Genomic DNA, 17,863 nt, shown 5'->3' with positions numbered 1-17,863 from the left:
GCCCAGGCGGGTCTCGAACTCGCGGGCTCAGACAATCCACTCACCTCAGCCTCCCAAAGGTGCAGGATTACAGGCTGAGCCATCGAGCCGACTCTGAACATTTATGTTAATACTGTAAGAAACGGATTAGCAGTAGTGGGAAAATGCCAGGGGAGAAAGTGGCGGAGTGGGGGAGGTGGCGCAGGTCATTAATAAGGTACCTGATCTTAAACCAGGTGATGCTGGGACCAAAGTGAGGCCCAAACTTTACCCATATAATGACTATTTGTATACTTAACCCTGAACTGTACCCCACATCTTTAAAATAAATTTTTAAAAATAAAAATTATAAAAAAATTATAATTTTTTTTAAATTTAAAAAAGAAAATAGGATTTTCCACTTTACAACTTGATTGTACTATCATATCAGTGTTTCAAACTTTTTCACCTCTAAATAAATTAATTTGCAGTTTACTAATTTTACAGTTATTTAATATTGCAAAGGACTCAAGAGTAAATCTATTGAACCAGTTTCCATCAATTGGACAAATTTACTTTCTTCCAACATTGGTAGACTGGGCCATGGGATGCTTCCTTGTCTCATTATGTTTTATACCACTAGATTTCTACTCACAGTAGTTTTAAGCTGCCCCCATAATAGGTCATTCTGACATGCATCAAGACCATCACATTAGTTTCTTTACAAAGGATATTTCAACAAGTTACATTTTTTTTGAGTTGGAGTCTCACTCTGTCACCTAGGTTGAAGTATAATGGCATGCTCATGGTCACCACAGCCTCAAACAGCTGGGTTCAGACAATCCTTCTACCTCAATCTTCCAAGTAACTGGAACTACAGGCACATGCCACAACGCCTGACAATTTTTTTTATTTATTGTAAAGACAAGGTCTCGCCAAGTTGCCCAGACTGGTCTCCAACCCCTGGGCTCAGGCAGTGCTTTCGTCTCTGCCCCCCAAAGTGCTGGGATTACAGGCTTGAGTCACCATGCCTAGCTTTAAAAAAAAAAAAAAAAAAAACTAGCATTTTCATGCTGATCAACTCATTCCTCATTCTATAGTTTCTAGAAACAGTAGTAGTCTTAGCACACTATGCTTTCTTTATGGAGCAACTGATCAAGGATGTCTTTATACTCCAAGAGACAGGTAGGAGAAAAATGAAAAATGTCAATGTTTCACATCTTTTACTAATGAGCATTTCTAAATATGACTAGATGTTTGGCAGGATGCAGGATAAGCATTTGTCTAACATTTTCCCACTTTCAATTCAGATAACTGGCATCATGAACGCAGTCTAGGCCTCTTGGTTTATGAAACTGATCTTAGGAAGTTTATTGACACTAGTAAACCAGAGACCAAAATGATGCAAAATAGTTAATAACCAAAAATAAGAAAGCTAATGCCTAACATGAATTGTCTGTTTTTAATCTGAAAAACAGGGTGAGGAAAATGATTAGTAAGAACAGCACATACTATGAAAATAATAAACTCCAAACCAAACATAGCTCATTATATTTCCAGCTTAAGATGTCATGCTTAAGGTAATAATTATTGATTGAGAGTATGAGTTAAGTCATTTCATAAGGCAGAGAAAAAGACATATTTCTACTTCTATTTAAATAATACAATCCAGTTTATGTTCCTTCTGTCATTGATTAGTATTTATAAAGCAATATTCTATTATTCACTTAAGAGTACTGTTAGTCCTTTGGGAGGCTGAGGTGAGTGGATTGCCTGAGCCCGTGGGTTCAAGACCAGCCTTGGCAGGTGAGACCTCATCTCTACAATAAAAAAAAAAAAAAATTAGCCGGGCATGGTAGCGTGCGCCTCTAGTTCCAGCTACTTGGATGGCTGAGGCGGAAGGATCGCCAGAGCCCAGCAGGTCAAGGCTGCGGTGGCCGGTAGCGGGCACTGCACTCCAGTCTGGGTGACAGTGAGACTCTAACTCAAAAAAAAAAAAAAAAAAAGAGTAGTTAGTATCAAGGGTGCTGTATTTTAAAAGGAGAATTGTCCATAAAAGATTTCTTAGTAGATTCGTGTGAAACATCTTGTGCCAAATGGAAACAATAATGAAACATGGAAATCAAAACAGAGATTAAAAGATACCTAGAAACAAATGAAAATGAAGAAACAGCTTACCAAAATTCTGGGATGCTATGAAAACAGTACTTAGAGGGGAATTCATATCCCTATGAACACACATGAAGAAAATGGAGCAATCACAAGTTAACAGTCTAACAAATCACCTCAGAAAGCTGGAAAAACAAGACCACCAAAATCCTGATTTTGGCAGAAGAATCCAGATCACCAAAATAAAAGCCCAAATTTTTGACATAGAAGACAAACGGATAATACAAAAAAAAAAAAGAAACAAAAAGCTGGTTCTTTGAAAGAATAAACAAGATTGATGGACCCCTAGCTAGACTGACAAAGAAAAAGAGAGAAAAAGCCCAAATAAACACAATCAGAAATGCAAAAGATCAGGCCACAACTGACACCGAAGAAATACAAAAGATTATCAGAGACTACTATGTACACTTGTATGGAAACAAATTCAAAAATCTAAATGAAATGGAGGACTTTCTTACATCACACAACCTCCACAGGTTGAAACTAGAAGAAATTTAGACCCTAAATAGACCAATAACAATCCAGGAAATTGACTACATCATAATGAAATTACCTACAGAAAAATGTCCTAGACCAGATGGTTTTACAGCAGAATTCTACAAAATATACAAGGAGGAACTGATACCAATCCTACTGAAAGTATTTCAGGCAACTGAGAAAGATGAAACTCGCCCCAAACCATTTTATGAAGCTTACATCACATTGTTACCCAAACCAGGAAAAGAGAACTATAGGCCAATATCCTTGATGAACATAGACACTAAAATTCTCAACAAAATCCTAGCAAACAAGATCCAACAAAACATCACAAAAATCATCCACCATGACCAAGTAGGCTTTCTCCCTGGGATGCAGGGTTGGTTCAACATTCATAAGACCCTAAACGGAGTTAAATACATCAATAGATGCAAAAACAAAAACCACATGATTATATTATTAGATGTGGAAAAAGCTTTTCATAAAATCCAGCACCCCTTCTTGACGAAAACCCTCAAACAATTAGGCATTGATGAAACATACCTCAAAATAGTAAGAGTCATCTATGAGAAACCCACAGCCAGCATACTGCTAAACAGAGAGAAATTGAAATCATTTCTCCTGAAAACCAGAACAAGACAAGGCCGCCCATTCTCACCCCTCCTTTTCAACATAGTTTTGGAAGTGCTAGCCTGAGTAATAAGTCAAGAAAAGGAGATTTGGGGTATCCAAATAGGAAAAGAGGAAGTCAAGCTATCCCTCTTTACAGATGATATGATGCTATACCTTGAAAAAATCCAGTACCTCAAGAGAATCTGTCAAAAACATCCTTGCACTGATAATAGACTTTGGCAAAGTCTCAGGATATAAAATAACTGTGCAAAAGACAGTCATATTTCTATACACCAACAATAAACAAACAGAAACACAAATAAAAAGCACAATCCCATTCACAACAGCCACATAAAAAATGAAATACCTTGGTGTCTTCCTAATCAGAGACATGAAATACCTTTACAACAAAAACTACAAAAAACTGCTCAAAGAAATCAAAGAAGACACAAACAAATGTAAAAATATTCCATGCTCATGAATTGTAAGAATCAACATTGTTAAGATGTCCATCCAACCCAAGGCAATCTACAGATTTAACGTAATACCCATTAAATTACCAGCAGCATTCTTCTCAGACCTGGAAATGACAATATGGGAATCAATATGGAAGCATAAACGACCATGAATCGCTAAAACAATCCTCAGGAAAAAAAAAAAAAAAAAAAAGTCAGGCAGTATCACACTCCCAGACTTTAAACTTTATTATAAAGCTACACTATTCAAAACAGCCTGGTACTGACCAATGGAACAGGATAGAGATTCCAGAATCAAAACCTCAATTTCTCAATCAACTCATCTTCGACAAAGACTCCACCAACCACCTGGGGAGGAGAGAACCTATTCAGTAAATGGTGCTGGGAAAACTGGCTAACCACATGCAGAAGATTGAAACAGGAACCCTACCTATCACCATACACAAAAATCAACTCTAAATGGATCAAAGACCTAAATGCAAAACTTTAAACTATAAGAACCTTAGAAAATGCAGGAGACAACCTTATGGAAATTGGAACTCGCAACCAATCCCTGATCAAAACCCCACATGCCCATGCCATAAGAGACAAGTGGGACCTCATCAAACTGACAAGCTTCTGCAAAGCCAAAGAAACTATCAAGAGAGCAGGAAGACAGCCCACAGACTGGAAAAAATATTTGCCAACTCTATGTCTGACAAAAGCCTAACATCTAGGATCTACGAGGAACTCAAACATGCCAAAAAGAAAAAAAAAAACCAAAAAAACAGCCCCATTACAAATTGGGCAAAAGATATGAATAGACGCTTCTCAAAAGAAGACATACGAGCAGCCAACAGATACTTGAAAAATTGCTTAACCTCACTAGTCATCAAAAACTGCAAATTAAAATTACACTGAGATACCACCTAACTCCAGTCAGGATGGCCATCATTAATAACTCAAAAAACAACAGATGCCAGAGAGGATGCAGCAAAAGGGGAAGACTTCTATACTGTTGGTGGGAGTGGAAACCAACCTCTGTGGAAACAGTGTGGCGATTCCTAAAAGATCTCAAAATCGACCTTCCATATGACCCCGCAATCCTTCTATGGGAATATACCCAGAGGAACTCAAATCACTCTATGAAAAAGATACCTGCACATGTATGTTTATTGCGGCATTGTTCACAATAGCAAAAACATGGAACCAACTGTGCTGCCCATTGAAAGAGGACTGTATAAAAAAAATGTGTTACATATACATGATGGAATATTACACAGCCATAAAGAAGAACAAAATCATAAACTTTACAGTAACCTGGATGGACTTAGAGTCTGTAATACTGAGAAAGCTATCATAGAAACAGAGAACTGAGAATCACATGTTCTCACTTATAAGTTGACCTTGAGCAATTATTGTAATACTATAAGAAAAAGATTGGCAGTAGCGGGAAACTGCCAGGGGAGTGGGGGATGCGGGATTGGCAGAAGTGGGAATCTGTCAGGGGGATGGAGGGACATACTTCATCAACAAATATACTTACATAATGAACAGTTGTATACCTAGCCCTGAATTGTACCCCACATCTTTAAAATAAAAAAAATAAAAATAAACAATAATGAGACTCCTAATCCACCATCAATAAAGCACGAGTTTGGGTTCACACACTCACTCTACCTTAGTGAAAAAAATATTTTTTAGATGGCTGTCTGTTAGAAATATTGGCTATGATGATGCTACCTTGTCTACACAAGAACTGAACCTACACAAGAACTGTGCTAAATAGGATACTAATAATGTAGTCATGAAAATGGAAGTCAGAACTGTTGAGGGGGTGGGATTGGCAGTTGAGGGAAACTGCTAGGGAAGGGAGGGGCATACCTCATCAACAGGGGTACCTGCATGATCAATGTTTGTATAACTAATCCTGAATTGTAACCCACATCTTTATAATAAAAATTAAAAAGAAAAAAATAAAATGGAAGTCAGTTTGGATGCTGTGACTGACTTAATTATTCTCACAATTTTAAGAAATTAAATTACAGATTAAATGACCTGTCACAAACTGTATCCCAGACCAGAGACTATCAAGGAAAAAGACATGTGTGGTTGTATTAAAACTGAACTACTGACATTTTTTCATGGGTAATATTTTTGCTTAAAGAAAGACTGACAAAGTATGATTATTCAAACTATGGATATCTGGTAAACATTCTATTTTAAATGAATGAAGTAACCCTATCAACCCAAGGGGGAAACAACTGATGCTATTTATTAGCAATGATAAAATTTGAGCTTTAAAGGGAAAATTAGAATTTTTAAACACCACCGTGCACTTGACAGTTTACCATTAATTAATTGGTGATGATATTAACAAATGCTGTTTTTTAATACTGTATAATGAAACATATAAACACAGTGGGAAGATCTACATACACAGTGAAGCAATATTTTCCAACTGAAGTTAAAAATCATACATAAGCAAAACATCTATTCATAGCACAAGATAGACTAATGGATTTTTAACAATAGGTGTACAAAATCTTATTGTTATGGTTTGAGATTCCACTTCTCTAGTTTTGGTATATTACCAAATAATTTATTCATACAATTATCTAAAAGGTTTATAAAAATTCTCCCTTTACAACTGCCTATATTTGAGAAGCCAGTTTCTACTTATACATTGTAACCAAAACAACATATGGCAAGAGATTGAATGTAGAAAGGTGATAAGAAAATTCAGCTGTTTTCCACTAGGCAAGATAGATTAAAGAGATCTATCTACAAAAATGTAAAACAATATAATTCTCAATTTTTGTTTTAGAAAACATATTTTTCATTAAAAATGTGTTTCTTATGTTAGCATGTAACTGTTTTATTACTTTTAAAATAAATTAATATTTTATTTTGGGGGTTAACTTGTAGCAAGTTGCATATTAAATGTCACAAAATCCATGTAATAAACAATAGTTTTGGAGGGCATTCAATGTTTAAGAATATAATGGAATCTTGAGACCAAAAAGTATAAGAACCACTGTTCTAGGCTCTTACTAATGTCACAGTAACTCATAATGAGAAATTTACCTCATTTCTTTTAGGACTTGGAACGTATGGCTGCCATGGTTCAATTTGGACTTCAGCCTGAATTGAATGAAATACTTCATCATTGTCTGATGATTCATTTTCTTTGTCCTTTGAAACAAAAAGGTAAATAAATATTTTAATCGTTAAAATGCAAGTGATAGGAACAACTATATCACCCTAATATATAATTTAAAAGAATAATATTCAAATAGTGAAAATGATTTCAACCAGCAGTTTCTAATAGTTTTTAGTTCTGGATCCCTTTCAAAATCTGAGAAATGCTACAGATTGTGCGTTTTAAAAATGGTATAGACATATATGTCTGCATATATTTTCATATGGATCTCTGACTTCCTAAAGTTCATCTACGAGATCCAGGTTAAGAATCTCTGGTCTACAGCGCGCGCCTGTAGTTCCAGCTACTTGGAAGGCTGAGGCGGAAGGATCGCCAGGGCCCAGCAGGTCGAGGCTGCGGTCACCGGGAGTGGCCACTGCACTCCAGTCTGGGTGACAGAGTGAGACTCCGACTCAAAAAAAAAAAAAAAAAAAAGAATCTGGTCTAAAGCTTGATTAATGCATAATGCCAAACTAACTTTCATATTCAGTAAGCAATTATAACTTCAAAGTTTGATCCTTGTAATGAATGGAAAACTTGTTATACTATGGTGCAAATACTTCTCCTTAATTGAGTTTTATGAGTTTAGGGAACTATTTTCCCTTTTAAGCTAATAAATATTATGTCTTAAACTAAGACAGTAATAAACATTTTTTCTTCCTGTTTGTGAGTTGAAGCGCTCACTTATGTCTCTGAACTCTAATAAAACTTCAGGTATTTCCAAAGACCTGTGAGAATAATTATTATCAATAGATTTATTTTCCTGTATGTTTTCTTTAAGGACCCACATAAAGATATGAACACCTGTAGAGCTTAGAATAATGAGATGTGTAACTATCATTTGACTTTTTAAAATTTTAGAATGGCTTCCCACATATATATTTAAAACAATAAGGGACAATAAGTATGTGTCATGCTGGTGATACTATGAGTCTTTCAAAGATAATTAAGTCTTTTTTTCACAAATACAAAACCCATTAGATCTAATTGATTAGTAGAACTCATTGATAATAGATACATTACCATTTTAAATGCCCTAATTTTTGCCAAATATCACGATTCTAGATTTATATATTCTTTTCTTTCTTTCTCTTTATATCTTCCTCTTTTTCTGAGAGCTAGATATCCATTTTCCCTTTTAGGGCTTGCTTCTCTTCCTGTTTTTACCTTTCCTCATGTTAAACATGTCAGTGAATTGGCATTTGTTCAATTGGCTTAATGTGCACAAACCTAAAGAATTCCTTATCTAGATAGACAAGATTCATTTATAATTACTACATTAATTATTATTAGTTAAATAGATGTGGATAATGGGGTTTAATTGGGACCATCATAATTATTCCTTTTATGTAAATAAGTGCTGGGAAGTATTAGAAAACAACTACTCTCCTAATTTTGTCTTACTTTATAAATTTGCTTATCAAACCCACAAACCCTTCATCATCACATTGGATTCACCAGATTAAATTGAATAACCCCAGTTAAACTATATCCCCTTTATACTAAAAGATTTTGAAAAAATTAAGTTTTATTGATTGTTCATAAATAAGAGTTTAACAGATTGTATCCTACATTTCAAGAGGGTGCAGAGACCATTTTGTAACTTGTTTCATGTTCTGTGTGGCCACATCATTGATTAATTATGTTAAATGGGCATCAAATTAGTAAGACAATACATATGGTAACTATATACAAAATGTTTTTGAAAACTGCGTTTCCTTCCCATTTTAACCTTGATTTCAACATCCTGAAGTACAAATGAATGCAATTCACTTAAATAGTACAGTTCAGCATTCTTTGGGAAGAAAGAGCAAATAAATTAACTTAGAGGCTAGAGGAACAAAACCAAATTTGTTTTTTGTGTTTAATTTGAATGTGTTATCCTTGAAATTTTAAATTAAGAAAGAAATTTTTAAGATTCTTATTAGTCACTTTAAATGGGTATATGTTGTCCCTTTACCGCTAACAGAATAATAGGTAGAAAATCAATAATTAAAGCTGTTTCAATAGAGGTATATTAAGTAATTACCTGCATCATTCAAGCAAAAGTTTTTTTCTCATATTTAATCACAAATTATCTGGAAAATTTAAGATAATATTTTTGAAGCACAAATTATTTAGTAAATCTATGAAACAAAGAACATTTATTTCATTTGGCATTACAAAGGAAAAATATTGGCACAAACAAGTACATTTTCTCTGCATTTTTGACTTAGAGTAAAAATATAAAAACTCTTACATTTTCAACTTGTCTCAATTCCTCCTCATGCTGATTAAAGATATCTTCCCATCTGCGTTGGCGCCTTTGCCTGCAGGCTTCTAAATCTGAGAGATCAAGCTCTTCGGGTCTCCTTGATGACTTTGTCCTAAACCTCTTTGGTGACAGTCTTTTTGCCAGTGCCTGCCTTAGGCTAAAAACTTTTGATTTTTTCTTCCTTGCCTGTTCTGGTTGAGAATAAAACATATTTGATGACAGGTTTTCCATCAGGGTTTGCAGAGGACCAAGTGGCTTTGAGTTATGTGAGTTTGGTGCTCGAAGCAAGTCTCTTGATAGTCCCTCTATCAGTGCTTGAACTGAACCAACTACCTGTGGGGGCTCTAGTGCCCAGGCCTGTCCTTGAGGCAATCCTTCAGTTTGCCCCTCTACTGGAATGAGCACCTGACTATCCAAATGTAGTGGCAACAGCACATGGTGGTTCTGTGACAGTAAGGGCAGAAACACCTGGGCATGTACTCGTAATGACTCAGGTTCCTCTGCCTCAGTCTCTGCCTGTGGAGGTTCAGCAGCCTGTTCCTGTACCTCTGGATTTTCTGGTGCCCGGTTTTGCTCCAGCTGCTGTTCGGGTACCTGATTTTGCCTCTGCTGTTGTTCAGGGACCTGCCCCTGCCTTTGTTGATGTTCAGGTACTTGGTCTTGTCCCTGAAATTCCTCTGGCACCTGGTCTAGATCCTGTGGTTGTTCTGATGCCTGGACCTGGACCTGAGCTTGTTGCTTTTTAGGAACCTGGGCTTGTACCTTGCGTACCTGTAGAGGTCTAGGTGCCCTACCCTGTGCCTGTAGTGGCATGAGGACCCGAGCTGCTTTCCGTAGTCGCGGAGGTGCCTTAATCTGCATTTGTAGAGGCCTAGAGGCCTTAGCCTTAACCTGAGCCTGTAGTGGCATGAACACCCGAGCTGCCCCTTGTAGTCGTTGAGGTGCCTGAGCTTGCTGCTGAAGAGGCCTAGGTGTAATGTCCAGAGCCTGTAGTGGCATGAATACTCTGGCTGCTCCCTGTAGTTGCTGAAGTGCCCGGACTTGTGGCTCTTCTCGATCAGGTAACCACCTTGGCTGAGAGGGTTCTCCATGCAGGACTCTAAGTGGTCTGCATCTGCTGCTGGTTGGCAATCTCAGAAGCTCATGAGTGCAAGAGGGTCCTCTGAAATAACCAAAACAAATGATTGCCTTGCAATTAGAATTTTCAGTGGAATGGAACCATTCAGGAAAATTGATTTAATTTTAAAATATGGACATTTTCTGTGTAACAGTATTTTCAGTAAATCTTTCTAGAATCATTCCTGTAATGTCTGAAATATCCTGCATGTAACATTTGTATTACTAATGTATTCAATTATTAATAGGGTCTGACATCTACATGATCATTCTATTGCCAGATATTAAGGAGTCTTTGGTAGTAATAAGTTATTCTCCTCAACATTTCCACTCAACATTTCTTCAAAATAGAGATTTGCTATGTGTTGTATCAGAAAGAATCAAGTTCTTCTAAGTCAAAGGCAACAGGAATCAACTGCTTTGTGTGAACTGCTATCATCAAGTTACATATGTGATTTGTCTAACGCACCTGAATCTTCTCATGGTGTATTGTTCCTTAATAGCTTCTTCTCTTTCAAAGATCAGAGGTATCCCTTTTTTATGAAAGAGAAAAACATAATGTGTAAACAGTCAGCAAAGAAGCATGTAATCTATCTTAGCCACTCCGTATCCTCTACTGCTCAGGATGTGAAGTGAACTACAAGGGCAAGAAGAAGGTAGCCCTTCGAACAAACTTGGTTTGTGACACAGACAGTATTCTAGTTTCCAGGCCCACTTTTGCAGTATAGTACAGTTATTGCTTGCTGATTAATTTCACTAGTCATAGGAAATAAAATGTAGCAATCTCATTGCTGCAATTATAAAGAGAAAAAGGAGAGAATGGGATAAAGAGTGAAAGGGGCAAGAGAAACTCTAGATAGTGAACATGGCTTACAGCTGTGGGCTCTGGATATAAGAACTTTATGGTTTGGGAATAACCTTTTTTTTCAGTGAGAAGGTAAATTCTTAATTCTGGGTTTGACACTCAACACATTGAAAACATTCAGCTTCTTTTCCATCAGCTGTGCTGTTACTACTAAAATATAGAATTTTAAAAACAAAAGAGTTTTCTTTTGAAGTTCCTATATTAAAATATAAGGAAACTATATTTATATCTTCAGTGCAACTTCCACAGAAATGGGACTTTTCCTGCAGGTAACATTTTGGAAATCTTGCAACTCTGAAAATTAGTTAATTATGTGTGGTTTTCCTGCACCCATTTGAGACTGTCTGGCCTCTGTGATACTGGTCCAATGACTTCATCATCATAGGTAAATAAATTCATTCCTCCGCTGTTCCTTACTTTAAAACAACATATATAATTATGCGGATGAAATAGGCTCCACTGCAATCAGTCATGTTGCTGATATGAGGATGCCTGCTTTTTCAGGTTCCCCTTTCTCCACTCCATTGTTATTCTCAACTTTGCTGACAACCTCCAAAATTAAATGTGGAATATGGTACATAACCTATAAAGTTAGAACTTCCCAAGTAACTTCCTCTGGATTTGATGAAAATGTATCCTGCCATTTTAAATAGACAGAAGTTTACTCTTATTAATAGACAGAAAGTTTTGTTTGTATAAATTAGTTCCTTTAATTGTATCTTATAGTTGGAGTTTAATACATAAAATAAGCTCTATATAGTACACCGACATTACTTCAAAATTAGCAGTCAAGAAATGGTTAATTACCAACCTAACTATCTTTCTAGAGTCAAAATATCAGCTGGAAAAGAACAGGGAGATATAGATTTTGTTACCTTTTTTGATTATTGTCTTTAGTTTACTTAAAATTGGTACATCACAAAATTCTATTTGAGGTTTCCAAGGTCTTTATAAATATGAATACTTGCCAGATATAACTGGCAAAAATAAATATATATATATATGTATATATTATTGAGTACATACGTATGTACTGAAATATGAGTTAATGAATTGAATAAGAGCACATGGAATATTATTGAAGGTGTCAGAATTTTTACTTTCAACCTAATTCTTAAACAAATATTATTTTTCCCTGAAAGCAATAAAGGAATACATTCTTCTCTCACTTGAATATTCATTCTAGTAAAATAAAACTTCACAGATTTTTACCTTTTTTCTGCCTTTTTTTAATGATTCCAGTAAGATGCTTTGTTAATGATTCAACAACATGTCGTTCATTTTTTATATCTCGAACAAATGGGTGATGAAGCATATTTGCAGAAGTAGGACGAAATAAGAAATTTTTTATCATACACTTTTCCATGAAATTGTGGAACTTGCGAGACCTAAGAGAAATGGATCAAAGAAATAAAATAAAGGAGTATTCTCAGGTCACCTCTTCCCACTGCCACTTATATGCCTCTCTGAAAATTGTATTTTTGGAGAGAGTTGCCTCAGGGTATAATTGTTTCAATGGTCAAATATCCTGCAGTTTGGCAATATACATCATGTACAACAAAATCCACTTAAAAAGAAAAAGAAGAAGAAGCGCCAACAACATTTTCTCCCAAATAATAGTAGAAACTTCAATGAGTTTAGATGTTTGTACGTGGTAAAAACTCAAGTGACAATATGTCAATTAAATGGTTAATGTGACATAAGTAGTCTGTGAGATTAGATTGATAAGCCCACAGCAGTCACACTATGAATGTTTCATTTGACTATATGCAGTTTTAACTACAAAGGCATGAATATAATGATCCGAAAAAAGGGTATTAATATCACAAAGACTAAGTAATCTTAGAAAAAGGCCCATGAAAAGATGTGGCCATAAATTCTGGATCTATCAGAAGGGTAATTTGAATCACAATGCAATCATGCTGAATATCAGCAATCAAATCATAGTTACTATTTCTACCAGGGCAAGAATAAGTAAAGGTTTAAGGTACTAGATCAACAAGCTTCAGAGAGAAGGAATTGCAAGTTTTGCTGGCCTGTAGAAGCCTGAGAGAACAAGGCCTCTGCTCTAGGTATATGGATGTTTAGTTTAATGGACAAACCATCAAGGCTGTATATGATAATTACTGGCTATCTAGGCACAGTAAGAAATTTCACAAATAGTTGCCACTGGCTCATCCCATTACCAGGAAAACAACTGAACATACTTATTAATGGTAGGATACTAATATTATAATAATATACTATGAAAGATATTACTCAATTCTAGTTGACTAGCTAGTTCTTAATGAAAACTGGTCATTTAGATCTCCTAGTTATAATAATAAATTTTAGGAAATATTGCCCAAGAAGGATAGTGAAGCAGGACTGATCAAATGAATTAAAACTTTTGTGCTACATAAAAATGCCAAGTCAATGTATTTGTGAAATTTAGACATTCATCTTTACCATCCACTGGATTTGACTGTGGGAGCAGATTCCCGTAAAATAACGAAGAGGGCTTCCAAGGGCTGAAGGTTACACAGAGCTGCAAAGGGAAATAGATAAATTTTAAAATAACGAGAGGGATAACTACAGAGTACATTCCTCATTCCAGAGGGAATTCTCAGTGTTCTTTCACATATCATGTTGAGTAAACACTAAGGGATGAATAGATAGAAAAGAATGCAGTTACAGGAAAAGCTCATTTTGACACAAACATCGCAGTATATTAGATTCTAAAGTTTCATCATCGCCAGGTGATTTATCAATAATAAATTAAACTAGACAAAATTTTTGAAATATACGATTGATGATTTATATCCAGAAAAGTTAACCGAAAGTACAAACAAACACATTTTTGTGTTTCCATATAAGTATTTACAGTTGTAAAACTGGAACATGTAATTACAGACTGAAAAAGTCAACCAGACTACTAGACAAACACAATAATACATAAAGGGAAACAACTTTATATGAAAGAAAGCTGAAAAGAACCTGTTTTGGGAGCTCAGAGTCCTAGATAAAGAGATAGATGTAGTGTAACTGTTAAGAATACACCTTCTAGAGTAAGATATAACTTCAAATCCTAGCTCTGCCTTTGTGATTTTACTTAACCTAGCTGTACCTCAGTTTCTGCATCTGAAAAACAGGAATCCCTTAGAAGAGTTGTGAGGATTAAATAGCAATTTACAAGTGAAAATGACTGACACATAGTAGGTGCCTAATAAATATTAGCTATTGATATTATATAAATATTTTAACTATATGGCACCTCATGTCTGTGCCAAATTATTGGAGTTTCATTCCCTCACATGTACATATAGGCATACAAAAAAACGCCTCTTCCAATATATGCTATATAAATTAACTACCTCATTGGTTTGGGAATTCTGGGTTTTGCTATAAGCGTTTAAATATGTGTCTCACTTCATTCATTTTATCTTGTGTTTTGATTAAAGAAAACTGGCAGTGCAAAAAATCCCAGTGGAGAGCCATAGTGTAAATTTCATCTAACACTACAAGTGTGTCATTCATGTGAAGACAATTTGATATTAATGACTCCTGATAGTGTCATTCTTCCTCTCTCAAAATGGATCTTCAGGAAACCTACAGTGCCATACTGGCTTCTCATAATAATAGGTAAAACTCCACAGAGTGATTTTATTAGGGTGATACAAAGGCAATTTTTTACAGGTCAATCTTTGTTCTCAATTACATGGATATAAATTAATAAAAGGTGTGCTTTTATAATTTAGGGCAGAATCAGCTCCAAGCACAAAAGATCAGAATCATATTTTACTCTTTTCATTCCTTTACTGTGTCCGATCAGTCTCTAAGTTCTATCCTTTAAATATACCGCGAATTTGCACAATATTAAGCAGTTGTCATTTATTAACATCTGAGCATCATTCAGTCAACTGACAACACCTTCAGTGGTCAAGAGCTAGGACACAGACTAGGTACATTTTTATTAAAGGAAAGAAAAAGTTCACAAAGGAATAGAGCACAGGGTGCATATAAGATCTATGTCAACAGCACCTGTGGATGGCTTTCTATATGGTATAATTTTAGGAATGTCTGTAAATGCTCCCTCCAACCCATATCTCATAACACTGCCTAAATGTTCATCATTAGAGGCTCATTCCTTTGAAATAGCAAACCTCCTTTAAAAAACACATCTCTTTAAGGGTTGGCCAGATATTAAACTGGACTTGCTTTGAATTAGGTTAAATAATGTGGTTTATTCTTAACACATGTTGAGATCTGAAGGAATCTTCTGAATATTGAAGGAATAGGCCTCTTGAAGAGACAGGGGTAGATTTGAATCATGAGGCACTCAGGTAAAGATTGACATGAAGAGTAAGGGAGGAGACACTACAGGAATAGAAGTAGGACTATAATCAAGCATCACTGACAATATTTTAAATGATCTCTACAATACCAAAGAGAATGCCAAAATACGGGAAGATATGATCCAGATTAAGGTAAATTGGCTGGTGAAGGCCTCTGACAAAAAAGGAGGTTCTGAGAAAACCTGTTGACCTTATCCTGCTTCTCCTCCAGGCAGATTCTTTTTTATAAAGCATAGAGAGACTAAGAACCATCTATGTTCACAATTAGTCAGTCTGTGAACTCTGATGTTTGAATGATTGCTAGCAATGTTCTGGTCTTGATTTTTTTTATTTTTTTTTGAGTTGGAGTCTCACTCTGTCGCCCAGACTGGAGTGCAGTGGCCGCTCCCAGCCACCGCAGCCTCGACCTGCTGGGCTCCGGCGATCCTTCCGCCTCAGCCTTCTGAGTAGCCAGAATTACAGCACTACCATGCCTGGCTGATTTTTTTGATTTATTGTAGAGATGAGGTCTCGCTGCCCAGGCAGGTCTCAAACCCGCGGGGTCAGGCAATCCACTTACCTCAACCTCTCAAAGGCGCGGGATTACAGGCTGAGCCACCGAGCCCGGCTCTGGTCTTGATTTAAAGGTTCCCATATTGTTTGAATTCCCACCCAGAATCTAAGGACCAAAGGAGGTCTGGCATGCAAGGGTCCGGTTCTTCCCTCTTTTAAATGTCCCTGCATCAACCTGTCAGTGAGACGTTACTCTTACTCTCTTTTTACTTCTCTGGGAGAGACTCACCAAAGAAAGACCCCCCGAAACAATTTTATTATCTGGATCTCAGAGGATATTATCAGTTAACTGTCACTTTGGAAAGCCACCCCCTGAGATAATTATCATAACCTGAAGCATTTCTGCAGTTACACTTGTGCCAATCATTTTCATGCAAATCATTTCCAGGCAATAAATTAGCTGGTGAAAGAGAAATCTTTTAGTAGGGAGGCTATCTTGAGTTGCTCCTGACCAAAGTTGTACCATTCCAATTACTTATCCAGGCAGACTGGCCCTATTTTCCCTTCTTGTGAGTTCAGAATCTCTCGGTCCTCATTCATGTTTTGTAAGAAGCTTGCCATTTGTGTACACTGTGAAAACTATTCTGCACTCCTTCTGTGAGTTTGCATATCACACCATTCTTCTCCCATGACTTTTGGAATTTAAAAAGCGGAAAAGAAAAGGTGAACCATTACAAACCTTCAAAATGTAGAAAGCTGTGTTTTTGAAAACGTGCTGAGGAACAGTTCAGAAACAATGGAAGAAAGACACTACTTGATGCAGGTATGTAGACTAACCAAATCCATGCCTCAATACTAAGATGAAACATTAGCAACTGTTACACAATTTAACATAATCTAAGCATATTTTCCAAACAGAAGTAATCCGGAGATGATGAGGAATAGCTCACATCTCCCGTCTCATTTCAATATTGTATGTTTCATATGTAATTTTTACATTTTAATCTTTTCTATCATTAATTTTTTATTCACTCAACTTAGGTATTTTCCAGTTTTTTTGGGGGGGGCACTATAATAGAGGCAGCAGCAATGTGATCTTCACATCTGTCCTAGCTTTATCTCAGCCCCTCTTTGATATTCCAAGGGACACCAGAAATTCGCAATAATTATGTTTCCATTATTTCTACTTCTTGAAATTCCTCTCATTTGCCTTGAAACAAAGTGCTAAGAGAGATCAAGCTTATAAAGCTTCACAGGTGAATATTGTGCAGATAGCGCATATAGAAACATGGGAATCTACAGGATCTGCTTGAAGAGAGAAAAGCAAAACAATCCCCCCTACATCCCTGAAGGCATTTATCTCACTTCTCATCCAACAATACCAGGAATTTATATCTTTGGATTGAGGTATTGAGGACAGCAAATATGCTATTCTCTGGAGTCATATGTTATATGGTTATCAATCATTTATACTCAAGTTCACATTCCACTTTTACTTTCCTATCAGAAAGCAGTGTCTTGAGAGAACAGGATGCTGACAGGTCATTTACATGAAAGGGAAATGGGGAAACAAGAGATAATGGTTAAGGGAACTGGGGTGGCTGAAAGGAGTAAAGGGGTCACCAAAGGTGAGCTAGGTTGACTCTAAAGAAGAAAAACAAAGCTTACTTCCCAACTTTGCTGAAGATTCAATTTCAATGACCTATGTGAGAATTTTCTCAACTATCATAGCCTAAAGCAGTGGCAGTGTGTGACTGTAAGTGTTCTGTAACCTAAATGTTCTTCCAGGTAATATGGATTGGAATCCCAAAGATTCTGGTTATTCACAACTCTCAGGACCAAATACTACTGAGGCTAAACCGAAGCAACATTCAGTTAGCCTAAAATAAGATTTTTTTTTTTTTTTTTGAGTTGGAGTCTCACTCTGTC

The 17,863-nt window shown here is 36.2% G+C and overlaps 1 protein-coding gene across 1 annotated transcript in view; it reads right to left on the bottom strand.

Moving 5' to 3' along the window:
- Positions 1 to 17,863, bottom strand: part of NRK (Nik related kinase) — a 134,516-nt gene that overhangs the window by 38,784 nt on the left and 77,869 nt on the right. Inside the window, exons 10-14 of the mRNA XM_008057235.1 lie at positions 13,557 to 13,635; positions 12,321 to 12,496; positions 10,713 to 10,776; positions 9,113 to 10,289; positions 6,759 to 6,866 (exon numbers count right to left, since the gene is read on the bottom strand). Of these exons, the coding sequence (XP_008055426.1) occupies positions 6,759 to 6,866; positions 9,113 to 10,289; positions 10,713 to 10,776; positions 12,321 to 12,496; positions 13,557 to 13,635 (1,604 nt within the window). The remainder of the gene's footprint in view (positions 1 to 6,758; positions 6,867 to 9,112; positions 10,290 to 10,712; positions 10,777 to 12,320; positions 12,497 to 13,556; positions 13,636 to 17,863) is intronic.

The sequence above is a fragment of the Carlito syrichta genome, unplaced genomic scaffold, assembly GCF_000164805.1.
Source record: "Carlito syrichta isolate Samal-C Ts95f unplaced genomic scaffold, Tarsius_syrichta-2.0.1 Scaffold302910, whole genome shotgun sequence".
In the NCBI taxonomy this organism is placed as follows: domain Eukaryota; kingdom Metazoa; phylum Chordata; class Mammalia; order Primates; family Tarsiidae; genus Carlito; species Carlito syrichta.
The sequence above is the reverse complement of the archived record's forward strand: the minus strand, read 5'-3'. Positions and strand labels throughout refer to the sequence as shown.